The following is a 21,488-nucleotide window of genomic DNA, read 5'->3' as shown; positions in this document are numbered from 1 at the left end:
AGCTTCAGTAAACAGCAGGTCTAGTAGTGTCCCAGAGCTTCCACGTAGCAGGGAGAGAAGAGAGGGGAGTCAGGATCAGCAAACTGGGGACGTCTGCTGGCCTTGTTGCTCTCAGGGCTTGCAGCATAAGGCCTTTGATAAAGTCCTGTGCACAGAGCAGGGGTAAGCTCTACTCACCCAGCAGAGGTGATTGAGCTGAGTAGCCAGGGCAGCACATTCAGTCTCATCCCCAGGAGTTCAGCTGAGCTAGGCATGTTGATACTGGGGTAGACACGGCATACAAGGAGGAGGAAGGATGTTAAATGACAGGCTTAAGGACAGCCTCCATCATTAATATATATTAGTGCAGGATGTGAATCTGAGCCAAATCTCTCTATGGTACTGGAATCAGCTGTCAGGACTAGCCACTATGTAAGTGAACACACAAGGAAAGCAAGCAGATATCTAAAGGAGCATGTGAGCTGGATCAAATACAAAAGGGAAGGCAGGTTTATGGCTTGCTCTGACTGTGGAAGAATAAATGGGTCTAATTCACACACACTTGCTGAGATCCCTTTACCTCATGAATCATGAGTGAGTTTTGTCAGTGGGATTTCAGTTGCCAGAGAATCTGTCCTGGTTGTGACATGCCAGGTGGAGCTGTCAGCAATGACAGGTAGAAGAAAACTCATCTTTTAGTGCCTGAACTTGAGCCAGTTCAATCAGGACGTGATTGAGGGTGAATAAACACAGGACAGCATTATGGTATTTTCACAACCTCTTTTCTGACTATAATTTCACTATAAGGAAGTTTGTTGGCACCTATTAGAGGAATAAGTGCGTAGGGGGGGAATATCTCCTTTCTCCTCTTGTGTTGTGCTGAAAAGTGGAATTAAATTATTCTGTTCACAGACAGATTGTTCCAGTAAAATACAATTTGAAGCCACCAGGGGCTCATTGAGAAGAGAAGCTTTTACACTATATGAAAAGGCAAGAGACAAAACCCTTGCCAAACTCCTTCACTCTTTATTACCGACAGCTGCAGTGCTGGATGTGTCTGGATGCCTTTTAAGTGCCAAGGGGAGTGACGGAGGTGGGATGGCATGTGAGCAGATGAAATACATGGCAGCTTCTCCCCCGACGGCAAGTTTAATTATTTGTACTGTTGTATACACAAGAAAAAAAATATACACATATTGGGAAATCATTCACTCTGATTCCTGTGTCAGGTGGATTATGAAAAACACTTGCTCTTGCTGGTCCATGGCAGAACAAGGTCTTAAAATATTCAGAACCTGCATACGCCTTTGTCACAGGAGGGAGGAAAAACAAGGTAGAATGTATTTCCTGAAGAAGGAGGACATGAATATATCAAGAGAGCAAAAACAGATGCGCTTTGCTATATGAACTGAGATATCCAACAGAAGTGAACTAAACCAAACTTTAAGCCAAAGAAACACCATCTTCTATGTACTTTCATTCCAGAGAACTTTCTAATGTATCCCTTCTTGTCCTTTCTGCATTTTAAGATCAGTGGAACAGGGAGAATCCGATTCTTCTGTCTGTTCAGTGCTCAACCAATAAACACGAAAACTGTGCTTTGTTAGAATCGATTTTCCCAAATCCCTCTGCTCCAGGATCCAGGAGCTTGTGTGACATTTCAGGGCGACCATTCAAGATGTGAAATGCTCTAAGTCACTAGCCATGGTTTGAAGTCCTAAGTCATTAATAAATCCTATCAGTGATAATATAATCTGTGAGGCTATAGACTAGAGTAAAAAGATGCAGACAGGTCATCTTTCTGTAATCTGCAGCTAAGGGTTAAGTACAGCTGACTCAGAAATGACTACCATTTGTGCAGGGTTGGCAAGCCTTGATATACTTGCTTAAGTTGATGTCTTACGACTGTCAACAGCTTTTCTGCTTGAAGAAGAACCTGGTTCCATTCTACATGAATTTCTCTCTGCTGCCGTATTTTCTGAGCAGCTCAGGGGCAGTCCTGAAGCCTATTCTTTCTTGGATCTTGCAAATACAATGTTTCTTCATGTAGTAAGCTTCTTCCTCTTTGTGTTTATGTAATGCTGGCTGCCCTACACTTACAGTATATACACCTAATTATGAAGATTGTAATACATCATGTGAGGCCATACAATGAGGACAAGATATGCCAAGCTTTTCAGAGCACATTTTGTGGCATTTCAAGCAGCTAACCATATCCTTCCCTTGCATGCAGGGGCATTAAATAAGTATATTTTATATATAAGACATCAGAGAAAGTGGTTGCTGTGCTACTGACCTAGTGCCTATGTTTGAAAACCAGAGTCAGACACACAAAAAAACTCTGTAAATTGCAAAAGAAAAGAGAACATTAGGACTTGCCTCGCAGGGGGAGTTCCTCAAAGGAGCTGGAAATGCAGTGCTGGTCATGACAGTGTTTGCTACTGCTGGTGCTTTGCTGGTGTTAAGGAGGAGTGCACAACCTGGATAAAAGAGCAGGAAGAAGGTCAAACTGTAGCATTCACCTTCTGGTTTCAGGGTTTGTGAAACCTCCCTAGAACCTGTGTTAGCTGGCTCCTACTACAGGAGAATGCCAGAGAACAGATGGCTTTTTCAATTTATTAGGGATGCAGCTTCACCCAACAAACATACTAAGGAAATACATTTAAGAAGTCTGTCTACCTTCCCCCTACAGCTATCTTCTGTTCCTCCATGACTTCAGATTCATCCTCCTTGCAAGGCTCAATAACAAAATACATCTTTTATGAACGAAAAGTAACTTGGAAGAGAATATTTATCTTGGCCAATCCCAAAACAAAATACAACTATGGCAAAATACCACCAGAGTAATATTAATGCAGCTGGAGGCCTCTTTGCTCCTTTAATCATTTGTTGTAACTAGAGGAACAACGGCAGTAGCAACACTAGGTTTTTCCTTGGCAGCTCTGCATGAGAAGATGTGTATTTGCAGTATTTCAGCACTGCCCTCCAGCTCCACCACTACTTAAAGCCCAGTTATTTGGGCTTTCATTGAAATTGCCTCTACAGCACAGACAAATCATGAATCAGCAGCACTTTATTGCCAGCTCCCCACAGCACCCTCTTTCTGGCTCTTTGCCTTCATGTTTACCTATGCTTCCATCACTTTGTGGTCTGTAATCATAGAATCATTAAGGTTGGAAAAGACATCTAAGCTCATCGAGTCCAACCATCGACCCAACACCACCATGTCCACTAAACCACGTCCCTAAGTGCCACATCTACATGTCTTTTAAATACTTCCAGGGATGGGGACTCAACCACTTCCCTGGGCAGCCTGTTCCAATGTTTAACCGCTCTTTCAGTAAAGAAATTTTTCCTCATGTCCAAATAATAATACCGTGAATAGTAATACCGTGAGCTGAGCCATCAGACGGAATAAATGCACTGTAGCCTATACCAGTTCACACAAAAGTAGAGTATCTTACTCTTCATGTTTAACACCGGATCTAACTTTCTAAAGCAATGTTGGGATTATATACCGTTAACTCTGTTATCATTGTATCTCTTTAGATGCTCTGTGCCTCAGCAATAAATGCCTCCAATTATTTACATTATTGCATTAGGAAGACGCTTATCCTGGCAGGTAGCCTGTTTGCCAAAACTCAACCAGCAGTTCAATGGTTCAAAAACTCAACCAGTTCAATGCCCAAGGTATAAACCTTCAAGGGTTTGTACGAGAAGGATTAGAAATGAACTACTGGGATTTAGCTAGAGGAACCAAGTACAGAGTAATTATACATAGAATTGGAACTCAAGGGACAATGGAGCACAGAGAATAAAAATTAGGAAATGAGAAGGGAAAAAAAGAAGCAGAACAGAGAAACAGAGGAAGTAAATAGGAAAATCTGAAAGAAAAAAAACAGATCAGTATGGCGGAGGGTCATGCAGATTAATACTTGGGGTGAAGTTGTTTAGAAAGGGTCAGGATTAGTATCTGGTGTCAGTTGTAGAGACCTGAAGTACCAGTCTATATCCTCAAGACAGAAAGTGACCAGGATAGTCTTTTGCTCAAAGCACTTAGAGTAGAAAGATGGCTTTTGTTTCACTGGGGGCTGAATATGTAAGTACATAGGAAAACGTGCCTTGTGTTTTATTCCCTCTCCCCACCATTTGTGTATCTTTTTTGCTCTCTGCTGTTCGTTCTCTGCACTTACTATTTACTCTCACACACCTTCTATTGAAGGAAAACGGTTGTGCTCCGGGCTTCCAATCCGCCATGGAGAAGGATGGGACGCAGAAGAGCCCTGCATCCAGCCACAGTCTCCTTCTTCAAACGAACAGTAAAAGCCAGAGGGAAGATTTTCTGCAAGAGGGAAAGACACACACACATACAGAAGAACCCAGGTGAGCTGAGGAGGAGACTCCTGGGCTCACAGAGAAGCTGCAGTGACTATTTCTGACCAGGTTGCTCAGGGCATGCGGGCACTCCCACAGCTACTCAGTCCTTTCGTGTGGAGTCATGTGTGTGCCTGACCATGGGGAGGGTGGTAGCAAGGGAAACAACCCCCAGATTGTGACTAAGTGACTCCCTACACACTTTGATGCATCTGAGTGAGAGGACACATCTCAGTGTACACTATGGGGACTCCTAAATACCTGGCCTCTACAGCTCCACAGGTATAAACCCACTCAAGGTTACAGCTTGGAGATGGCTTTCCTAACCACTGCTTCTGCAGCCCCATGGAGGGAAATCTTGGACAGGGATAAGCTGCTAACATTATTCCCCTCACTTACAGCCTAGGTCTCTAGTCAGCCCAGCTCAGCAATGTGACCTCTTCTCTCTGTGAGCACTGATGCTGTCTCAGGTAAAGCACTGAATCATTTTGTACCTCAGTTTTTGCACCTGTGGATCTGTTTGGTGAGATGAATGGATGAAAAGAGTATAGTTTATTCTAAGCCATACTTTCAGGCTTTGAAGCCCACTCATTCTGTCACTGGCTTGGGATTTCAGGCAAGTTTCCAGCTCCAAACAATAAAGATACATTAGCTTTTTGCCTTTAAATTAACCAGTTTTAAAGTAATACTTATCTCATTCGAAGCAGAAGGTAACTTCATGCCTTCTTCATCTCCTTCTCTACCTACATTGCAAGTTCTTACAAAGGGTGCAAAGCACTGCTCCTCTTGCCCTGAGCCATACACTTATATTGCCATAGGTGAACATCCTCTACTCGGCCACGAATCCCACATTTCCTTCAAAACTCATGAAATAATTTTTCCCATCATCCTCAATAAACACTCACGGCCTCCCTAATTTCTACTGCTGTGTAGTTCTACCTTTGCATTTCTCTTCTTCAACATGAGGCCCGACTCTGTACTTATTGAGTAACCTCAGCAGAAAACAGACCTTGTAAAATGCCATGTAAAATCACAACTACTATAACATGATTTTCACTTTTAGTGAATCACTAATGATCCTTAATATAGATTCTGCACCCAGGGTGCAGCTGGCAATTTTGCCAGGTACCAGAAGGCTTCCCAGTAATAAAAGGGCACAAAATGGGTTTTACGGGGAAAAAGGTAGAGCACAAAGCTAGCCTGGCAGAATAAGGTGGCCTTTTAATATAGAGTTACGTTAGGCATTAAAGATGCCAGAAGAGAAGTAAAGAAGAGCAACCAGTCATTTTACCCTGCTATATAGACTAACTAGTCATTGGGGCTGGCAGTACAAAGCCCCTGAACAGGCTTGTTCCGTGGGGGTGGTCCTTGTTCCAACAAACCAGAAAAACTGCTGTGATGAACAGATGTAGCCATAAAAGGGATGATGATATTCCTGACTTCTCAGAGTTTTTACACCACTGTGTACTCAAATCTGTACTAAAAACCAGTTTAGCCCATATGTGTTTTCTCCTTCCCTGTTCCCCTAAACTTCCCCTATCTTTGTTTTTTTTTGTTGTGGGTTGTTTTGGTTTTTTTTGAAAGAAAGGAAAATGAGACAAGAAATCTGTTTAAAATTGCAAGATAAAAATGAAATTTCATGTGCAAACACATTATAAACCCCCATATCCAGGAAATTAGTTTTTCCTTTCAACTGCTTGTCAAAATCAGAATACAAATTTCTTCACTTACAAAATGTAGGATAGACTACAAACTCCTAAAGCAAGAGGATGCGCTGGTCATGTGATAGTGGCAATTTCATGAGCTTCTCTATGAGAAGAGGAGACTCCTGAACTCAGATTTTGTTGTGATCATTAAGAATTTTTCCCTCTGAAATTTTCTATCTATGAAGTGAGGCACCAGTATCCAAACCCCAGATCATTCAAAATGTTTAAATATCAGCAGAACCCCCTGACTGACATTGCAGGTCAATTAAATACCTGCTCACAGGGCCTCAACTTTGACTCACACACCTCAAAAGGCAATTCATTGTCAGTGGCACATTCACCTACTCCTTGGTCTCCCCTGAGAAAACAGCTGGGGAACACCACAACTACAGTGTCTAGTCTACGAGTATTTGATTTTTTAGGAGTCTGAATCACAACTCACTTCACAGAGGAAACTGAAACAAATCTTACATCTGTGGCTTTTCAGTAGGGCCAAATTTGAACCTGGAACCTGACATGGAGGCGAGAGCCATGTTTTATTGTTATTTTCTGCAAGCACCCAAATTTGTCATGAAAAGATCAAAACCTGTACTAGAGTTAAGGCTTTTTCAAGTTTTTCCTTTTAAAAATCTCCAAATTGATTCAGCCTAGTCCTTAAATGTGGAGCTGTTAAGCAGAGAGTTGCTTCCTTGTGTTTTACCCCTCTACAGAACTTGATTATATTTCATCGCGCAGCCCGAGGCTGGGATCCAAAGAAAATGACGAATTATAATGTGCCCTGAATTCCTACTGAAACAGCTTGGCTCGGTGTCCAACTGAATTCATTTCATGGCCATACGCTATCTAGGATGATGTAAACAAGTCAGAGCAGCAGGAGGAGTCATCTAAGTAGCAATCCCTGCCTGGAGGCCAGAAAAAGCTCACTGTCGATGACGAGTAAGGGCATAAATAAGAAGCTATTACTTTCACAGAAAATTTCATTCCTCCTCCACAAATTAATTTTTTATGAATTTTCAGATGTCCTGTGCACTGGATGCATTTTCTCTGCTGCTCTTTCTTACTTTGAATACATACAGTACCTATGATTCCACATATTGCTACTCCACAAAGAGCTCTTTGGCTAGCATTTTTCCATCAACGTGTACTTCTCAATTTTCTGAATGTTTATAATTCAAACTCACATTAGCGCAGACACTGCACTGATGAGGGAAAGCTAATCTGACTTCATTGGAAAATCAAGTAAACGTGGGGGCAGGAGTTACGCCTATTGAAACCTGCCATGTTGGATATTATCATTAGTGACAGAAACCTCAAAAAATTTAGACCTCAGAAAGATTAAGATGCAGCTTGTGGATACGGGACAGAGAATAGAGTAATCCAGTGAGATTGGAGCACTATGAGAACATAAGAGTCTCTGCTTTTATTTGAGTGATGAAGTAGAGAAAAGCTGTAGGGTGTTAAACTTGTTCCTAACCAAATATTTTCAAGCCTTCAGAATGATTTAGATTTTGCTTCAAAGGTAATTAAGTTCACGTTTTTTTTAGCTTTAACACAGACTTTTCATCCTTTAATAGCAAGAAAAATTAGCAACTGGCATAATTTATGAAGTGGATGGAGCACACTCTTGATTCAAAACTAGGTGTAAATCAACCAGATACTATAGTTTAATCTTTTGGGTGAAATTCTAGACATATATTATAAAAGACACAAGCATAAAAGTCTACTCTGGTATGTATGGACCTTTACCAAATGTAGGAGGAAATCTCAGAAGGCAAAAAGATCACCTACTCAAAGAACTTAAAGAAGCCCATGAATCTTAAACATGAGTTTGTTTCAATGTCTGCCTCTATGCGAGCAAAGTTGGTCTGCCAAATTCTACCAGAAATGAAGCATAAAAAGGGAAAATACTTTTCAACACAGTCAACAAAGAGTTACCCTGTAATCCCAGAAGGCTTTGCTGAGTTCAGAACTACCAGAGGTTACGATTTGTTGCTAGAGGTACAGCTTTTGATCAAGAAAGAAGCAAAAGGATTAGTGTATGCAACAAGAACCTTAAGAGAGCACTGTATGGCAACAGGTTGCTACTTCATCATTTTGCTTGCAGGAAGACTCTGCTGGGCTGTATCTATCACTAGGACGTAAATGATTCCAGTGGTTTCTTCATGCATTTTTGCCTGGAAAGTAAACTGGCCCCTGTAGAATTAATTATCTATGCTTTTTTGGTCACTTGCTCATGTTATCACAAATTCAAACTTTATAGGTTCCTATTCTAGCTGCCATCTGGTCTTTTGACAGATGTGTGCATGCACTCCTCCAACCACATAGCACAGGCTGAGTCATTCCTTTCATGAATCAGATACTAGTCTTCCTTATCTCACCTGGCAATGTGTTTAACATCTTTAAATATTCAATGAGGCAAAGAGTGAAAATTACCCTATAACCCAGTGGTTATGAGATTTATTTGAAAGATGGAGGACATTACTTTCAATCCCTATTCCAGGTAAAATTTATAAAATGTGGAAGAGCAACCTCAGGAGAGACTTGAGTAACCCTTTTTCTTCTGAACTAGACCAGAACTCCAGACCACAATCTTGGAAACTCTCCATGGAAATAGGAAATATGGGTTCAAATTCACTTAGGCAGAAGACAGAATCAGTTCTGGGTTTGTCATATCGTGGGTGAATCCTCTAAGTTCTGGGTCTTTAGATAATAAATATACTATCAGCACCTCCATTCTTTTTAATTTTTTTTTTTAAATATATCCATTACTTTCCTAACATGCTTTGACTGATTAAGCAATATTTTCCCAGGTTGAAATTTTTTGGTGAATTTGAGACAGAAAGTAAAATAATTTTGGACTAGCCAAAAGTATATGCACTTTTTTTTCAGTAAAACTTTTATGTTTGCCCAGACTTACTGCCCTGCAACAAAAGATTACTGAACCAAAATCCAAGATATTGTCAGCTAAAAAGAGAAGTACAAAACTTCTGAAACAAATTCTCCCTTTCTATAAAGCAGAGCTCTGCCAATCTATATTAGTAAATAATCTGAGTTTTCATCTCTGTCTTGTACCATACCAGCTGTGATTCTCTACTACAATAAGAGGAAGTATGTTATTTTTTTGCAGTAAGTTATAATCCATAAAAGCATGAATTTACTAGCAAAGACATAAGACCACCACTATCTGAAGTCTTAATGTGTGTCTGCAAAGTATGCTTCTGCAAAGTAATTTCCAGTGTGGCACTTCCATCAGTCTGTTAAACCTGTATGTCTGGTCCCAAATCAACACAGTTCGGCATCTAATTCCACATCTGCCTCTTTGAAGCCATCTTTTGCTCCTGCAAGAATATTTGATTATGACTCAAACAGCAATATGCTTTTCTCTAGGGGTCATCCCTCTCTGATTTTACACTCTCTACACAGACTAATTGGTTGCACGCAGAACAAGCACCGTGACATTTCATTGGCCATTAATAAGTAAAGAGATGTTAACAAACAGCTGGCGCTAGGGAGATTTTTTTCAGCTAAGAAAGGAAAAAAAAAAATCAAATGAATAGGAAGAAAAAAAAAAAATCAGTCTTTTGCACAGCTAAAAGACTGTGAAAGGAAAAAAAACCCATCATCTTGAAGCTCAAAGATAGAAGCCTTTGGTTAATGGTAATTTTAAAAGCTCTCCCCTCAGTTTTGAGCATGGCTACATCTTTTTCTGACAGCTCTTTCGTGTAAGCAGAAGCATTTGGGAAACCCCTTTCTCTGCTTTATATATCTGAATCACTTTTTGCCACATTTGCAAAAAGCTGATGAAAACATCCGTGTTGCTCAGGAGCAAAATGACAACTGAAATGCTGAAAGATGACATATGTTTTGTGTTGGGCTGCTGTGCAGATGTAACTGACATCTAAAACATCAGACCATTTCTCTGTTTTGTGTACGAAGTTTATGCCAACAATATTCAACACAGTGAAGAGGCAAAAGCAGAGAAATCAGCCCTAGAACTGAGCAGGCTTGTAAGTGGATAAGCAGACATACCCACAACTCAAGCTCTTTCTAAGGCAAGCCTTTTTTTTTTTGTTGCTTGGGTGGAAGATGGTGCTTTTCAGGCCTTTTGTCTGGGAGTAAGAACTCTCATTTCCAGTACCTGTGGTTGAAAACAAGCCATGTGGTCTTCTCCCCAAGCTAGGGAGTGACGCTCAGCTATACAGTCGGTTAAATATGTTCTGCTTTTTACATTTTCTCATTTACATTCTCAAAACATTCTTTGCTGACACAACGTAAGTGCTATACTGCTTTATGCAAATAGCTAGAGATGAATGCTGCATGGAGGGGGAAAAGGCAACCAAACCAACCCCTGTGGATAGCATATGTGAGAGAGGGGTTGGTCACTTTACTGACTGGCTAACCATGGGATACAGGGTGGCAGCTAGGGGCAAGAGCAGAGCCAGCCTCCTGATACGTGAATATGGATGAGACTCCAGCCACAGGCGCACCCAACATTTGAAAATAACAGGCAAGCATGTTCCTCTAGGCCTGCCCCATCCTATGGTGGTATTTAGTTTACATTCATGATTGGTACAGCTCCACCTTGTGAGGTCTGCTGTTCCCACTGGTATAGACAGGATTACCCTCACAAGGCAGAGCCATTTAGAGCAGAAAGACACAACAGTGTATCTGGACATATAGTTGATGGTAAATAATACGTCTCTCTACTTCCAATGACATGAAAATGCATTCAACCTACTGATTATCATAATTTACTAGGTTTTTTTAATTAAAGTGTAGAACACAATAGAAATACCATTATAAGGTTTTAGAGCTCTGTTTTAAAGCTCTTAGGCAAAAAGAAGGTTTCAAAACTACTAATATGAAGCGTTATTGGTTCTAAGGAGCTGCAAGTCCGCAGTGATGACACTGTTCCTATGAAAGCAAATTTCATGTTCACTGAGTGTGTGTCATTAATGAATATATTTTCAAATTGTAACAACGTCTAACATGATGGAGAAGCATATAATTTCAAGCTTTCAACTAGTTTACTAGATGATCCCAGGTCAAACCACTGTTCTCCACACCAATAAAATCTGTTACTGTATTTCTTTGTTAGCAGCAAAGAACTGGAATTTGCTAGAGGTTGTGTGTCACTCTTCTGTTAAGTTTATGCTAGAAACAGCAAAGGTCTGTTAGTCTAGACATCACCTATATCAACACAGCTTGTTTGGATTACCTTACCCAGATTCTCACCTGCTCTAGCTGTTGCATATGAAAGCTAAATTGAGAATAATTTCCTCTTCTATTCCAAAGGCTTTTGCTGGAACTGATATTTTGGTCAGGGAACACATTTTTTGCATACCAAATCAATGCAGCTCTGTCGACAAAAGTCCATAGGCTAGATCAGCTGTGACACATACACTTTAAATTGGTAAATGATGAACTCTCAACGATTATTTTTCTTGATATATTTGCCACGTGTATAACCATACGGCTGACAATCCACCACTCCTAACTATCTGTAGACTGGCAAAGGGGAAGACGCTGGAGGTAGAACATGCAGAGGTATAGAAAAAGAGAGAAGGCATCTTCAAGACGGTTAAAGGAAGGTCCTAAAGTATCTAGGTTATGCAGCACAATTACAAAGTATTTAGGCACAGCGAGTTTTCAGAAAACTGAGGCTGCTGTCTATCTTCTGCTGTATTTTATTAGACTACTGACTGCTGAAGAGAGGATAGAATACAAGAGGAATTACAAAGACACAGGAGTTGGTCAAAAGACAAGCTACTGGCTCTACTCATTTTTCATCTTACAATTTTTCTCCTTCCTCTCCCTTCTGCCACATGCTGTGCTACATTTTGATTAAAAGCTCTAACAAACTACACATTTCATAATTCTGTAAGGCATCTAGCTATTCAGGCTATACTTCCTTTGCATTTTTGATCAGGACTTTGGAAGAGATGAAGCACTAAGAGCATCTTAAGAACCTGCTGCAGAACTAATGCAGGCGGGTACAGGAACATATCAAATGGTCCGCTCCAGGCAGACATCCAGAGAAACTGCAGGTGTTATGGAGGATACTGGTCTTTTGATAGTACCAAATTAGTCTATTAGTGCTAAAGTCTCAGGCATTAAAAGTCAAAACAATCAATGCTTTTGGAAAAGGAGGATGCAGCCTGGGGGTTTGGATTTACTCACTGCACATATCTCCTTCATCTTCTCCCTTGGCGCAGTCCCTGATGAAGTCACACGCCTGCCCCAGCCTGATCGCCGTTCCATTCCAGCAGCTGAAGGAACCCTCCAGAGCCATTTTTGAGCCAGAAGCAGATCCTAGAGAAAAAGAAAACATAAACCACTTCAGATTACTGAATTGCCTTCCTCTCAACCAACAGGTCATAGGATCCTGGATAACACTGAAGGGGAGAACACCTTGTGAAATCCCCTCAATCCAATAATTACTTGATAAAGTAATTATTTTATTTTGTTTGACCTGTTTAATCTTGTCAAATATCTAATGGTCCACCTAACAGAGAACTTCAGTTCCACAGGAATTTCTGCTGTTTTAACTTGGAAGGCATCTCTGACCCTTGAAAAGAGGGTTGAAATCCTGCAGCCTGCTCTGTGGTACTTCTCAAGAACAACACAATACACATGATAGATTTTTAATTGTATGTGAATTTACTGCTAGACTGACAGTCCTGAAGACTGATATCCTCTCTCTCTAGCTCAGGAATGACATGGCTACATGGTTTGGAAAGAACACAAGCTTTCATCGCACACACCTGTCAACATGTATTACCTATGACTTGGATGTATCACGTTGTCATATTCTCTCTGCAACAGAGGAAACAGTCTGATCTCTGCTTGTAGTTTTCTTTCTCTTCTATACCCACTCCTGCTCCTGCATCCTGCACTCCCCTCCCCTTGAGTCAGGGAGCCCATAGCAGACTACATCTACCAAGACACAAAAATCACCAATTCATTTTTCCTATGCTAAGCAGCAAAAGGCGGCTGGCAATGTGGAAATGAGTCAACTCTTATGAAATGAGGTCACTGAACACTGCAATCAGAGGCCAGTATCATCCATTCAGAAATGATCTTAAGTACTTGTCCCTTAGCACCGTCCTTTTCTGGAGACCCTTGATTCCCTTGACAGCTGAGAAGTCAGAGATCATCCAGCCCGATGGGTATGATTTTCCTTACTGTAGGAATTCTCTCATTCCGAGGTCTTTGATTGTAGTCAAGTGAGATACTTAAAAAAAAAAAGAAAAAAGAAAAAAAAGGACTTGTCCTAAGAGACACATGCTCTAGATCAGCCACCTGGAAGGGGCAGGATTTAGTTCAGCAACATCCTACAGTCAGTATGTATGGAGGAGGCCAAGCCTGAGAAGTGCAAGAGCCCCTTCCACAAAAATCTGGGTGTAGATTCAATTCACCGAAACCTTCCTGACTCTCTGCAGAGATGTGCTTCTAGTTCACTACTCCCAGAAGGCAAGCCTAGAAGTACGAAGAGGTCTGCGCTGTGAATTCCCCACTGCAACAACTCCTGCTCTGTCTCATATTAAATGGGTAAATGCTCAAGATTAAACCAAAGCCTCTGGGCAGAGTGAGCCATTGTTTGCCTAACTCATCTGTGCTTGCTAAACAGCACAGCTACATCACGTTCTCTGGTACTACAGGGACTTGGGAATCACTGGTGATTCAATTAGATGTGCACTTGATACTTTTATTTATATTGCCTGCCAAAACTAAAAATTAATGAAGCATGTAGGAAAACAACCACTATTTCTCTTCAAGCTTATTTTATGGAGCAAATCAATTCAGGAGTGGGGGGAATACATGCCAAACCTTTTTAATAAAGGACCCCAGCTCCCAAAAAGGGTGCTCTGTGTTACTGTCAGCTCAATTTTTTTGACTGCCTTAGAGCAACTCTGGCTTGCCGCATACAGGCTGCACAGTGCCCTTGTATTTCAGTCAAGGTCAAGGCTGACTACAGGGGAGAGCTTTGCAGAAAAAATAGACCAAGTAACTCAGAGCTGGTTGCTGACAATTTCTGCAGGCCCCTTGGTAAGGGTTTAAGGCAATGAGAAGATATCCTCCTTGGCCTTGCCATGCTCCTTGCAAAAATGCACTCTTAGAGACATCGCTGAGAACCTTCCCCGTGTCGGAAGCAAAGCTCTTATGTCACAAGCCAGTCACAGCAGGCTCAGGTCAGTGTGCAAATGGATGCTAGAAAACTGTAAGAAGCGACTTTGGTAACTCAGTAGGTGATCCCTTCTCCTAGGGTTATGCAATGAATCTATATGGCACCATGTTGCTGGAAGTACCACCTAAAGAAAAGTTAAGAGACAAGGCCCAGAGCACTTCCATAAGGTTAGTAACATCATGACACTCTTAAAAAAGCTGAAGTCCTACTCAAACTCAGAAGAACTTTTGTCTCTCTGAATTACCCCACAGATGGTTTTGAAGAAACGCCCACATTTATTACCAGCTCTTGTGTCCCACTCAGTTTATCTGCAACCTTTTCAGCAATGTCCGTGTTTTATCCCAGCAGCTGCTGGGATATGATATGCAGAGATTCAGAGGAGGGGTTATCGTAGGCAATGGAATTTTTCTGTTTACTCAATTCATTTAACTTTGTAAAGGCACTCAGTTTGCCAAGCACATGACTGCATTAACACTAATTATAATGGAACCAAGGCATTCAAGAGCACCTACTATCTTCCCAGGTGTCTTTGTTGCAGCCCAGGAACACAAATCTCCTGAAGTCAACTGACTGTGGTATTTAAAAGCTGTCAGTTGCAACTAGACATCAAGCAATTCCAGGAGCTTTTCCTCCAAAACAAAGCAGCAGATTTGCATACTCATTCATCTCTGCGGAGACGGGGCTTGAATTAGCTCAGATTTGCATTACACGCATATACACATGCTCCTTGTATAGGTTAGAGCACAAATAGCAAAGCTGCAGCCCGGGGAATGGCTGGGCTCTGTGACAGTGCATGATTTATTCCTGTCTCCTGTTTGCTTGCTTACTGCATGCACAAAGGCAAAATGAATGGGATAAAGGAGATGATTAACTAGTAAACCAAACAGATAGCCAAAGAAAGCCCAAATACAAATGACCCTTTTAATGGGCCACCTGATGCAGATGTTTGCATTCAAGCTCAAGGAAACTTAATTTTTAATTAAAATATTTTGTAAAAAAAATAGACATTTGATCTTTTCATTTCCAAGCCCCAGTCACTCCTGGCAAGGTGAGCCAGAATGACCTGCATCACTGAGTCAAATGGCCTGAACTCACACACAGATGATATGTAAGGAAAGGAAAATGAATGGTATCAAATAAGTATCAACGCAAAATTTGTGGGAGACATCCTTCATATTTACAGCAGTGTTTATGTAGCCAGTGGCATCCATAAATTATAGCAGTCATTAAGCTGTACCATGGCTGGCTTGGAGTCTTATAAATCATTATTTAAACAGCAACATTAAATAAATGGCATTTCAGGCTCTAAATTGAAAGGAGAAACCAACAACTCCTTGGGGAACAAGTGCTGACTTTGTACCTCACAGGTCCTGCTTCTGAACACAGTCTAGCCTTGGCAGTGTTCAAATCCAGTACCAGACCCTGGACACAAATGACAGCCTGGGCTCTCGACTGCCCATGCTTTTGGACTTAAGTTTCCATGTAGCAGATCAGCATGAAAGGGGAAAATCATGTGGCTCAGCCTAACGCAGGGTAAGCAACTTACTGCTCAGACTGTGGGGCCAAAGGGAATGTATTTCACTCCTCAGCAGATTTTCTCCGACTTGGGTTGCCTCTTCTCTCCTCCCCCCTCCCTTGATCAGCAAAGAAATCGAAGTGCGCTGGCAAGTTCTGGCATATCTGTCTCTGAGGAACATGGCCAGAAAGATTGTGATGTTTGATCAGTGCAAAATGGGAACCTTCACCTTACTGCCACCACAGCTGGCCAAGTGGGAGGGAAGACTGACATTCTTACAGATATTTCCAAAGATAAGGGTTATCTTGTAAACTGGCTACACTGCTAATTATCATGCAGGATTAATCAAGCTGAACATAATTATACCTTCACGTGTTACATTCAACTTCCCAGGCCATAATTTTTAATGCTACTGAAAGCTTTTGGGACCAACAGTCAGGTAAAGCCCTCCCACTCAGCGCGCATTAAAACAAGAGAGCTTAATAGGACAGTACTCGGTTGTTGTTAAAAACTCCTGTCATTTCTACTCTGCAAAAAGAGATGAACAGCAATTGCAAAGACCTGGGATAAATGTGCACCCTCGTGAATGTTTTACCAAAAAGCAGCTGCTCTCTGGGCTATCCCTGAGGAGTCTGGCTGGACACATCTGAATTGACTCCAACAGTTTTCAGGGCAAGACCCTGTATGCACACACGGTGAAAAACATTCATTTTTAAATACATGTATGTAGTAAGAAAAACCTACCCATGGAACTCCACCATGCTTATCTCACCATATGTGCCACCCCTCAAAAAAAGAGAAATTTTCCTATTATCTAATTACACCTCTTAAATAATATTTTCTAATGGGCTAGTGCTGCAGTCCATCGTTCCTCCACTAAACGCCACAAAAAAATCATGGATTGTGCAACCTCACTGACAATGCTTATCTGTCACAAGTATTTGTCATTAACTTCTCCATTTCATCTGCTCCTCCTTTGGTTTGGGTTCAAGGCCTTGACTCAGAGATATTTAAAAAGAGAGTACTTGGGGGATTTAAAGGTTGTGTGAAACAAGAAAAAGCTGCTGTCTAGCTATAAAAGGATAGTGAGAATTCTGAGGAGTTTCTGATTATTGATTTTTCTATGACTCGCCATTTCTGATGGGCACATCCTTTCCTCACTCTTCATCTCCAACCCTCCAGCCTTATAGCAGTGCAGACATTTGAAGGCTGATAGCTCACTTGGTGCTGAGGATAGCCATATTCCAGGACAAAGTAAATTTTCTATTGATACAAGTCATTAATACCCCTGCTCCCACCACTAGAGAGGTTGGAAGGTATGAAATAAAGGAGGTAGGAAAGTGAAAGAAGAGAAAGACAAGTTCATGTTAAAGGGAACTGAAGCCATCCTTGGCAAATGGCCATTGAACTCCAACATGATATAGGGCAGATCACATAAATCAAAACTTTCACAGCTATCTACACTGCCCTCATTTTCCAGCCACCCAGTCCAGGACACCTGTATTCAGATCAGTAGAGAAGCCAAGTGGTCGCAGCTGCAAATGAGACCGGTAAGAGATACTTGGAAAACACAATGTCCTCAAAAAATGCTTTGAAAAAAGATTGGACTCTAGGTTTCTCACACCAGGCAGCCAAAATTAGTCAACACTTCATAATTTCTGGCTTTAATCTTTGTAACAGCATCATTACTGTTGCTGTCATTGCCTAAGGATGCAAGTGAAGCCACATTTGTAGGAGGAGGCCATCTCTTTTTATTAGACTGCCTGATACAGGCAGAAAAAGCAGCCCACGTTTGTATATGCCTGAAAGCTTGCCCATTTTTCCAGTTATGTAAATTGTCTTTAATCTTCTTATTTAACTTCCTGGACATAAAATGGGAATAAACTCATCACAAGAGCTCTATGATGTTCATTTCATTAACATTTGTAAGGAACTAAGATGTTACGATAACAGAGCCATGAAAAAACCTGTAAGGAAATTATTTACGCTGTCTTCACAGTGCAGTTTGAATAATTTATGGTACAAAATGAACAGGGCCATATATCTGATGAAGGCAGGACAGAGGACAGTAAATAAATTCCCACTGAGGGAGCACCCCCTGCCCTCCGTGCTAAGGGCGCAGCATTACCACAGTAAGCTACTCCAAGGTGAGAAATCTTGCTCATTAGAGCCATGTACAAACAGAATTTTAATTTCACAGAAAATACCAACATTTCAAAATGTATCTAACCATAAAATAAAAATGCCCAAATTTCTCACAGAACAAAAGTTTCAAAACAATTCTAGGTTGGAAATACTGACTTAAGAGGTTTCAACACATAACTAAATATTGTCATAAACCCAACAAATCTGAAAACATGTGAATTCAGACAAAGATAAAATGTTGGGCAAGGAAACTCAAGTGGAAACTTACTCGTTTGGAACTCACTCATGTCAATAATTCAGCCAGCTCAGTTCTAACACGCTCTCCCTTTCTGCTGCTGCTGCTTCAAAGTAGGGATGTTATGCTTAGTATACAAATTTTAAAACATCTGCTCCTTCAGCCTTGCCTAATGCCAGTATGATTGCTTACACCGAAGAAAGCCTCACAGCACACCTGAGGAGCCGGCACTTGTTCACTGCCACGTTTCAGTAGCATGAACTTTCTACAGAGCCGTACAACATTCAGACTAGCCAGGCCCTCTGCGTTCTCTTGGAAATGCTTTTGACCAGGTCTAGTTAGTTTTCCTACCTTTTGATTGAATGACTTCCCAACATTAATGTTGGTGTGATGTAGATTTCCTGAATTTCCAGCAACAACTAGCTTCCTTAAAACTATAATGAAATAAGAATGTGGAATAAGAAAGTTAGCTATATTTCACACTTTCTCATTTTTCAATTAGGGAAGTTGACTGAGGATCTAATATTTATCTTCATAGCTCCTGAGACAGCAAATAATTGCTGAGTGCAATAAACGACATGATAATGTTTTCCCCTATTAATCTTGCAAAAAATCTAGCTGCTTTTTTGGGTTTTTTAGGGCTCATGGTAACATATGTAATTTTTCCTGTGATTTGCTTACCAATCAATAAGCAGCTCCAACAGCACATCCAAAAATTAATAGTAAGCAAGTAAATAGCAGCAGCGAATTGTACAAAAGAAATGTGATTTTTCCAGCATGCAGTGGTACCTACATATTCTGTGGTATCTACAAAATTGAAAAGGGCCAAAGAGATGGAAAATACGTATTCCCAAATACCTATGAAACACTGTGTATGCATAGTCATTGGACTTTTTTTTAATTTCATCTCACACAGCAGATCTTTAAGGTTTTCATCCCTAAATATGAACATCCTGACTTAGAACAATACAATGGGATAGAGTAATTTTGTTAAAATCCCAAATCTCATTTCTTTTGGTTGCTTTTTGTTGCCCTTGTTTCAATACCAGACTGCATTTGCTATTTGATTCCCTTTTCTCTCAGGTACCATTGCATCTTCGTGAGATTAAAAAAACCAACATAACAACACCCCTCCCTCCCCCCTCCAGCTTTCATACCTCTCCTAAAAGCAGTGATTACTGTATTTGTAACAGTAAGCAACTGGTTAAAAAAAGACCAAAAAAAACTTTCCTGTGATTTTGTGAATTTTTCAAAATACAAACCTTGAAGAGGGAAAATAAAAAGGTCCAACTTCTATTATTAGCTCTGCCATTCCCATCAGATCTCTCTGGGTCTGAACAGGCTATGAGACCAGCTGTTATGAGCCAGCAACCTTACCCACAGGGAACACTGGCCAGACTGATTGGTAGCTCACTGGAAGATGAATGCTGCTTGCCACATGCGGCGGACACTGACAAAATCATGAGCTGGTTAAGATCTCTAAGCTTATTTATAGATAACAGGAGCAGATTTAACACAGGCCCACTCTCAACATCAGACATGGAACTGGGTATGAAATAAAACAAGCCTACTGGAGGTCATGAAAATAGTGCTTCCAAACTTCACGCATGCCTCTTTTTGGGTAAACTGTAAGAGTTGATTAGATAGGAAATATATGTAGTTTTTCACATTTTGCTTCCTAGAAGGCTGGGTTCAAATCCACTTTCAATTACTCGAGTGAATTTTATCTTTGCCTGTTCAGGCTCCCCAATACCAAGCACAACCAACACTGCCACTGCACATAGTGAATTTTTTTCCCATTCTTGTTTCTTAAAAACACCACATAAAGAAAAACATCACTAACATTTTAAAGATGAGGAAACTAAGGCACACACCAACCAATTTCAAATAATGAAATGAGACTGTAAATTGCCCAAATCAGACTTAACTCTCTGACTCCTGTTCCAACCTCTGCCAGTTGGACTGAAGTTGGCCAGATCTAAGAAAATAAGCTACAGAAAGGAGAGACTGGAGAAGATTGCTTGGCTCATCAAGAGCTGATTCCACACAGGTCAGATGTAACCTCTCTCTGAACCCTGCAATAGTTGCATCTCAGTAATCTCTGTCATGCGCTTTTAGCACTGCCAAACCAGTCAGAGGTACATTTGTATGCCTTGTCATGAAAAACACAAATAGAGGTATGACACTTAATTGTATTCAAACATCATTTTAGATAGGAATCATATTTTTCGTTTCTAAAATGCAATTCTGCTTCTATAACTGTTTAAAGCAGTATCTCTCCTTTAGCTAGCAGTATCTCTTCTTTAGCTGTCAGCAGTATTAAATTAAGATTTATGGCCTTACTGCAGATCAGTTGCTGGGGGAGATGGGTGGAATATCACAAATCAGCACAATCATGAGCATGCGTATGTGGTCCCTTTCAGCAGGGTGCAGTGGATGCATCCTCACATCACAGCCAAACGTTTACTGTGCAAAGCAGTGGCCCCACAGTGGAAGAGCAATAGTTGTTCCAGGTAGAAGCAGAAGCTTGCTGGGGAAGAAAATTTCATGTCGTGCCTGTCTGCACTGTGCTAACCGCTGCAAAACTCTGTAGTTGTTTAAGTGCAACAAATTGTTGTCAAGGAGCTAATTTCCACTTTGTTCAAAAACTGAGCAAGAATACCTCAAAAACTCAAAGCATAAGCAAAATGAAATTGCACATGAGCACTTGCTGTGAGGGAGAGCAATAGTACTGGTGACACATAACAGCTTTGCCACTGGAAGGGACTTAATGTGGATGGAGGCTATCCAGCTTTCAGTTCTAGGGAAGCAAAAAGAAACACTGCAGTGTTACCCTACCTCCACACATCCCTGAACATTAGTATGTTGGTGGAGGCTATGACTCACTGGTGACTCTTCCAGCTGAATGCACTGAAAACTGCCTACATCTCAGTGCTTTGAAGCCAGTCCAAAGGGATAGAGAAGTAGCAGTTCTTTGCCCTTGTGTATCAGGCTGTGCTTCAAGGCCTTGCTACACTTGAATAAAATTATCCCAGGAGCAAAGCTGCTGAAGGTTAACGGCCCTCAGCATCAAAAAAAGCCTGGAGAAGAACTCCTTCCTCAAGTCTGTCTCTCTGCCGGAGGATCTCTGCTAACCCTTGAACATGTGGAAGACTTACGGATTGGGAATGCTTACAGAAAAAAACCCAGATGTCAGTGAAGAACACAGTGATTAGCTCTGTGTAAGCCAAGGTACATACTGAAGATATTAGGGAAAAAACACAAGAAAGGATGACATTACAATTCCAAGATGACCCAGGTTTCAGGCAGTCTCTCTACTGTCTTGTGGCATGCTAAAAGACACTT

At 41.0% G+C, this 21,488-nt stretch overlaps 1 protein-coding gene across 1 annotated transcript in view; it reads right to left on the bottom strand.

The window, feature by feature from the left end:
- The window catches only part of ALK (ALK receptor tyrosine kinase), a 328,254-nt gene that overhangs the window by 68,634 nt on the left and 238,132 nt on the right, over window positions 1–21,488 (bottom strand). Inside the window, exons 6-8 of the mRNA XM_076334726.1 lie at window positions 12,240–12,371; window positions 4,190–4,321; window positions 2,359–2,459 (exon numbers count right to left, since the gene is read on the bottom strand). Coding sequence (XP_076190841.1) covers window positions 2,359–2,459; window positions 4,190–4,321; window positions 12,240–12,371 — 365 coding nt within the window. The remainder of the gene's footprint in view (window positions 1–2,358; window positions 2,460–4,189; window positions 4,322–12,239; window positions 12,372–21,488) is intronic.

Source organism: Aptenodytes patagonicus, chromosome 3 (assembly GCF_965638725.1).
Source record: "Aptenodytes patagonicus chromosome 3, bAptPat1.pri.cur, whole genome shotgun sequence".
Classification (NCBI taxonomy): Eukaryota; Metazoa; Chordata; class Aves; order Sphenisciformes; family Spheniscidae; genus Aptenodytes; species Aptenodytes patagonicus.
The sequence above is the reverse complement of the archived record's forward strand: the minus strand, read 5'-3'. Positions and strand labels throughout refer to the sequence as shown.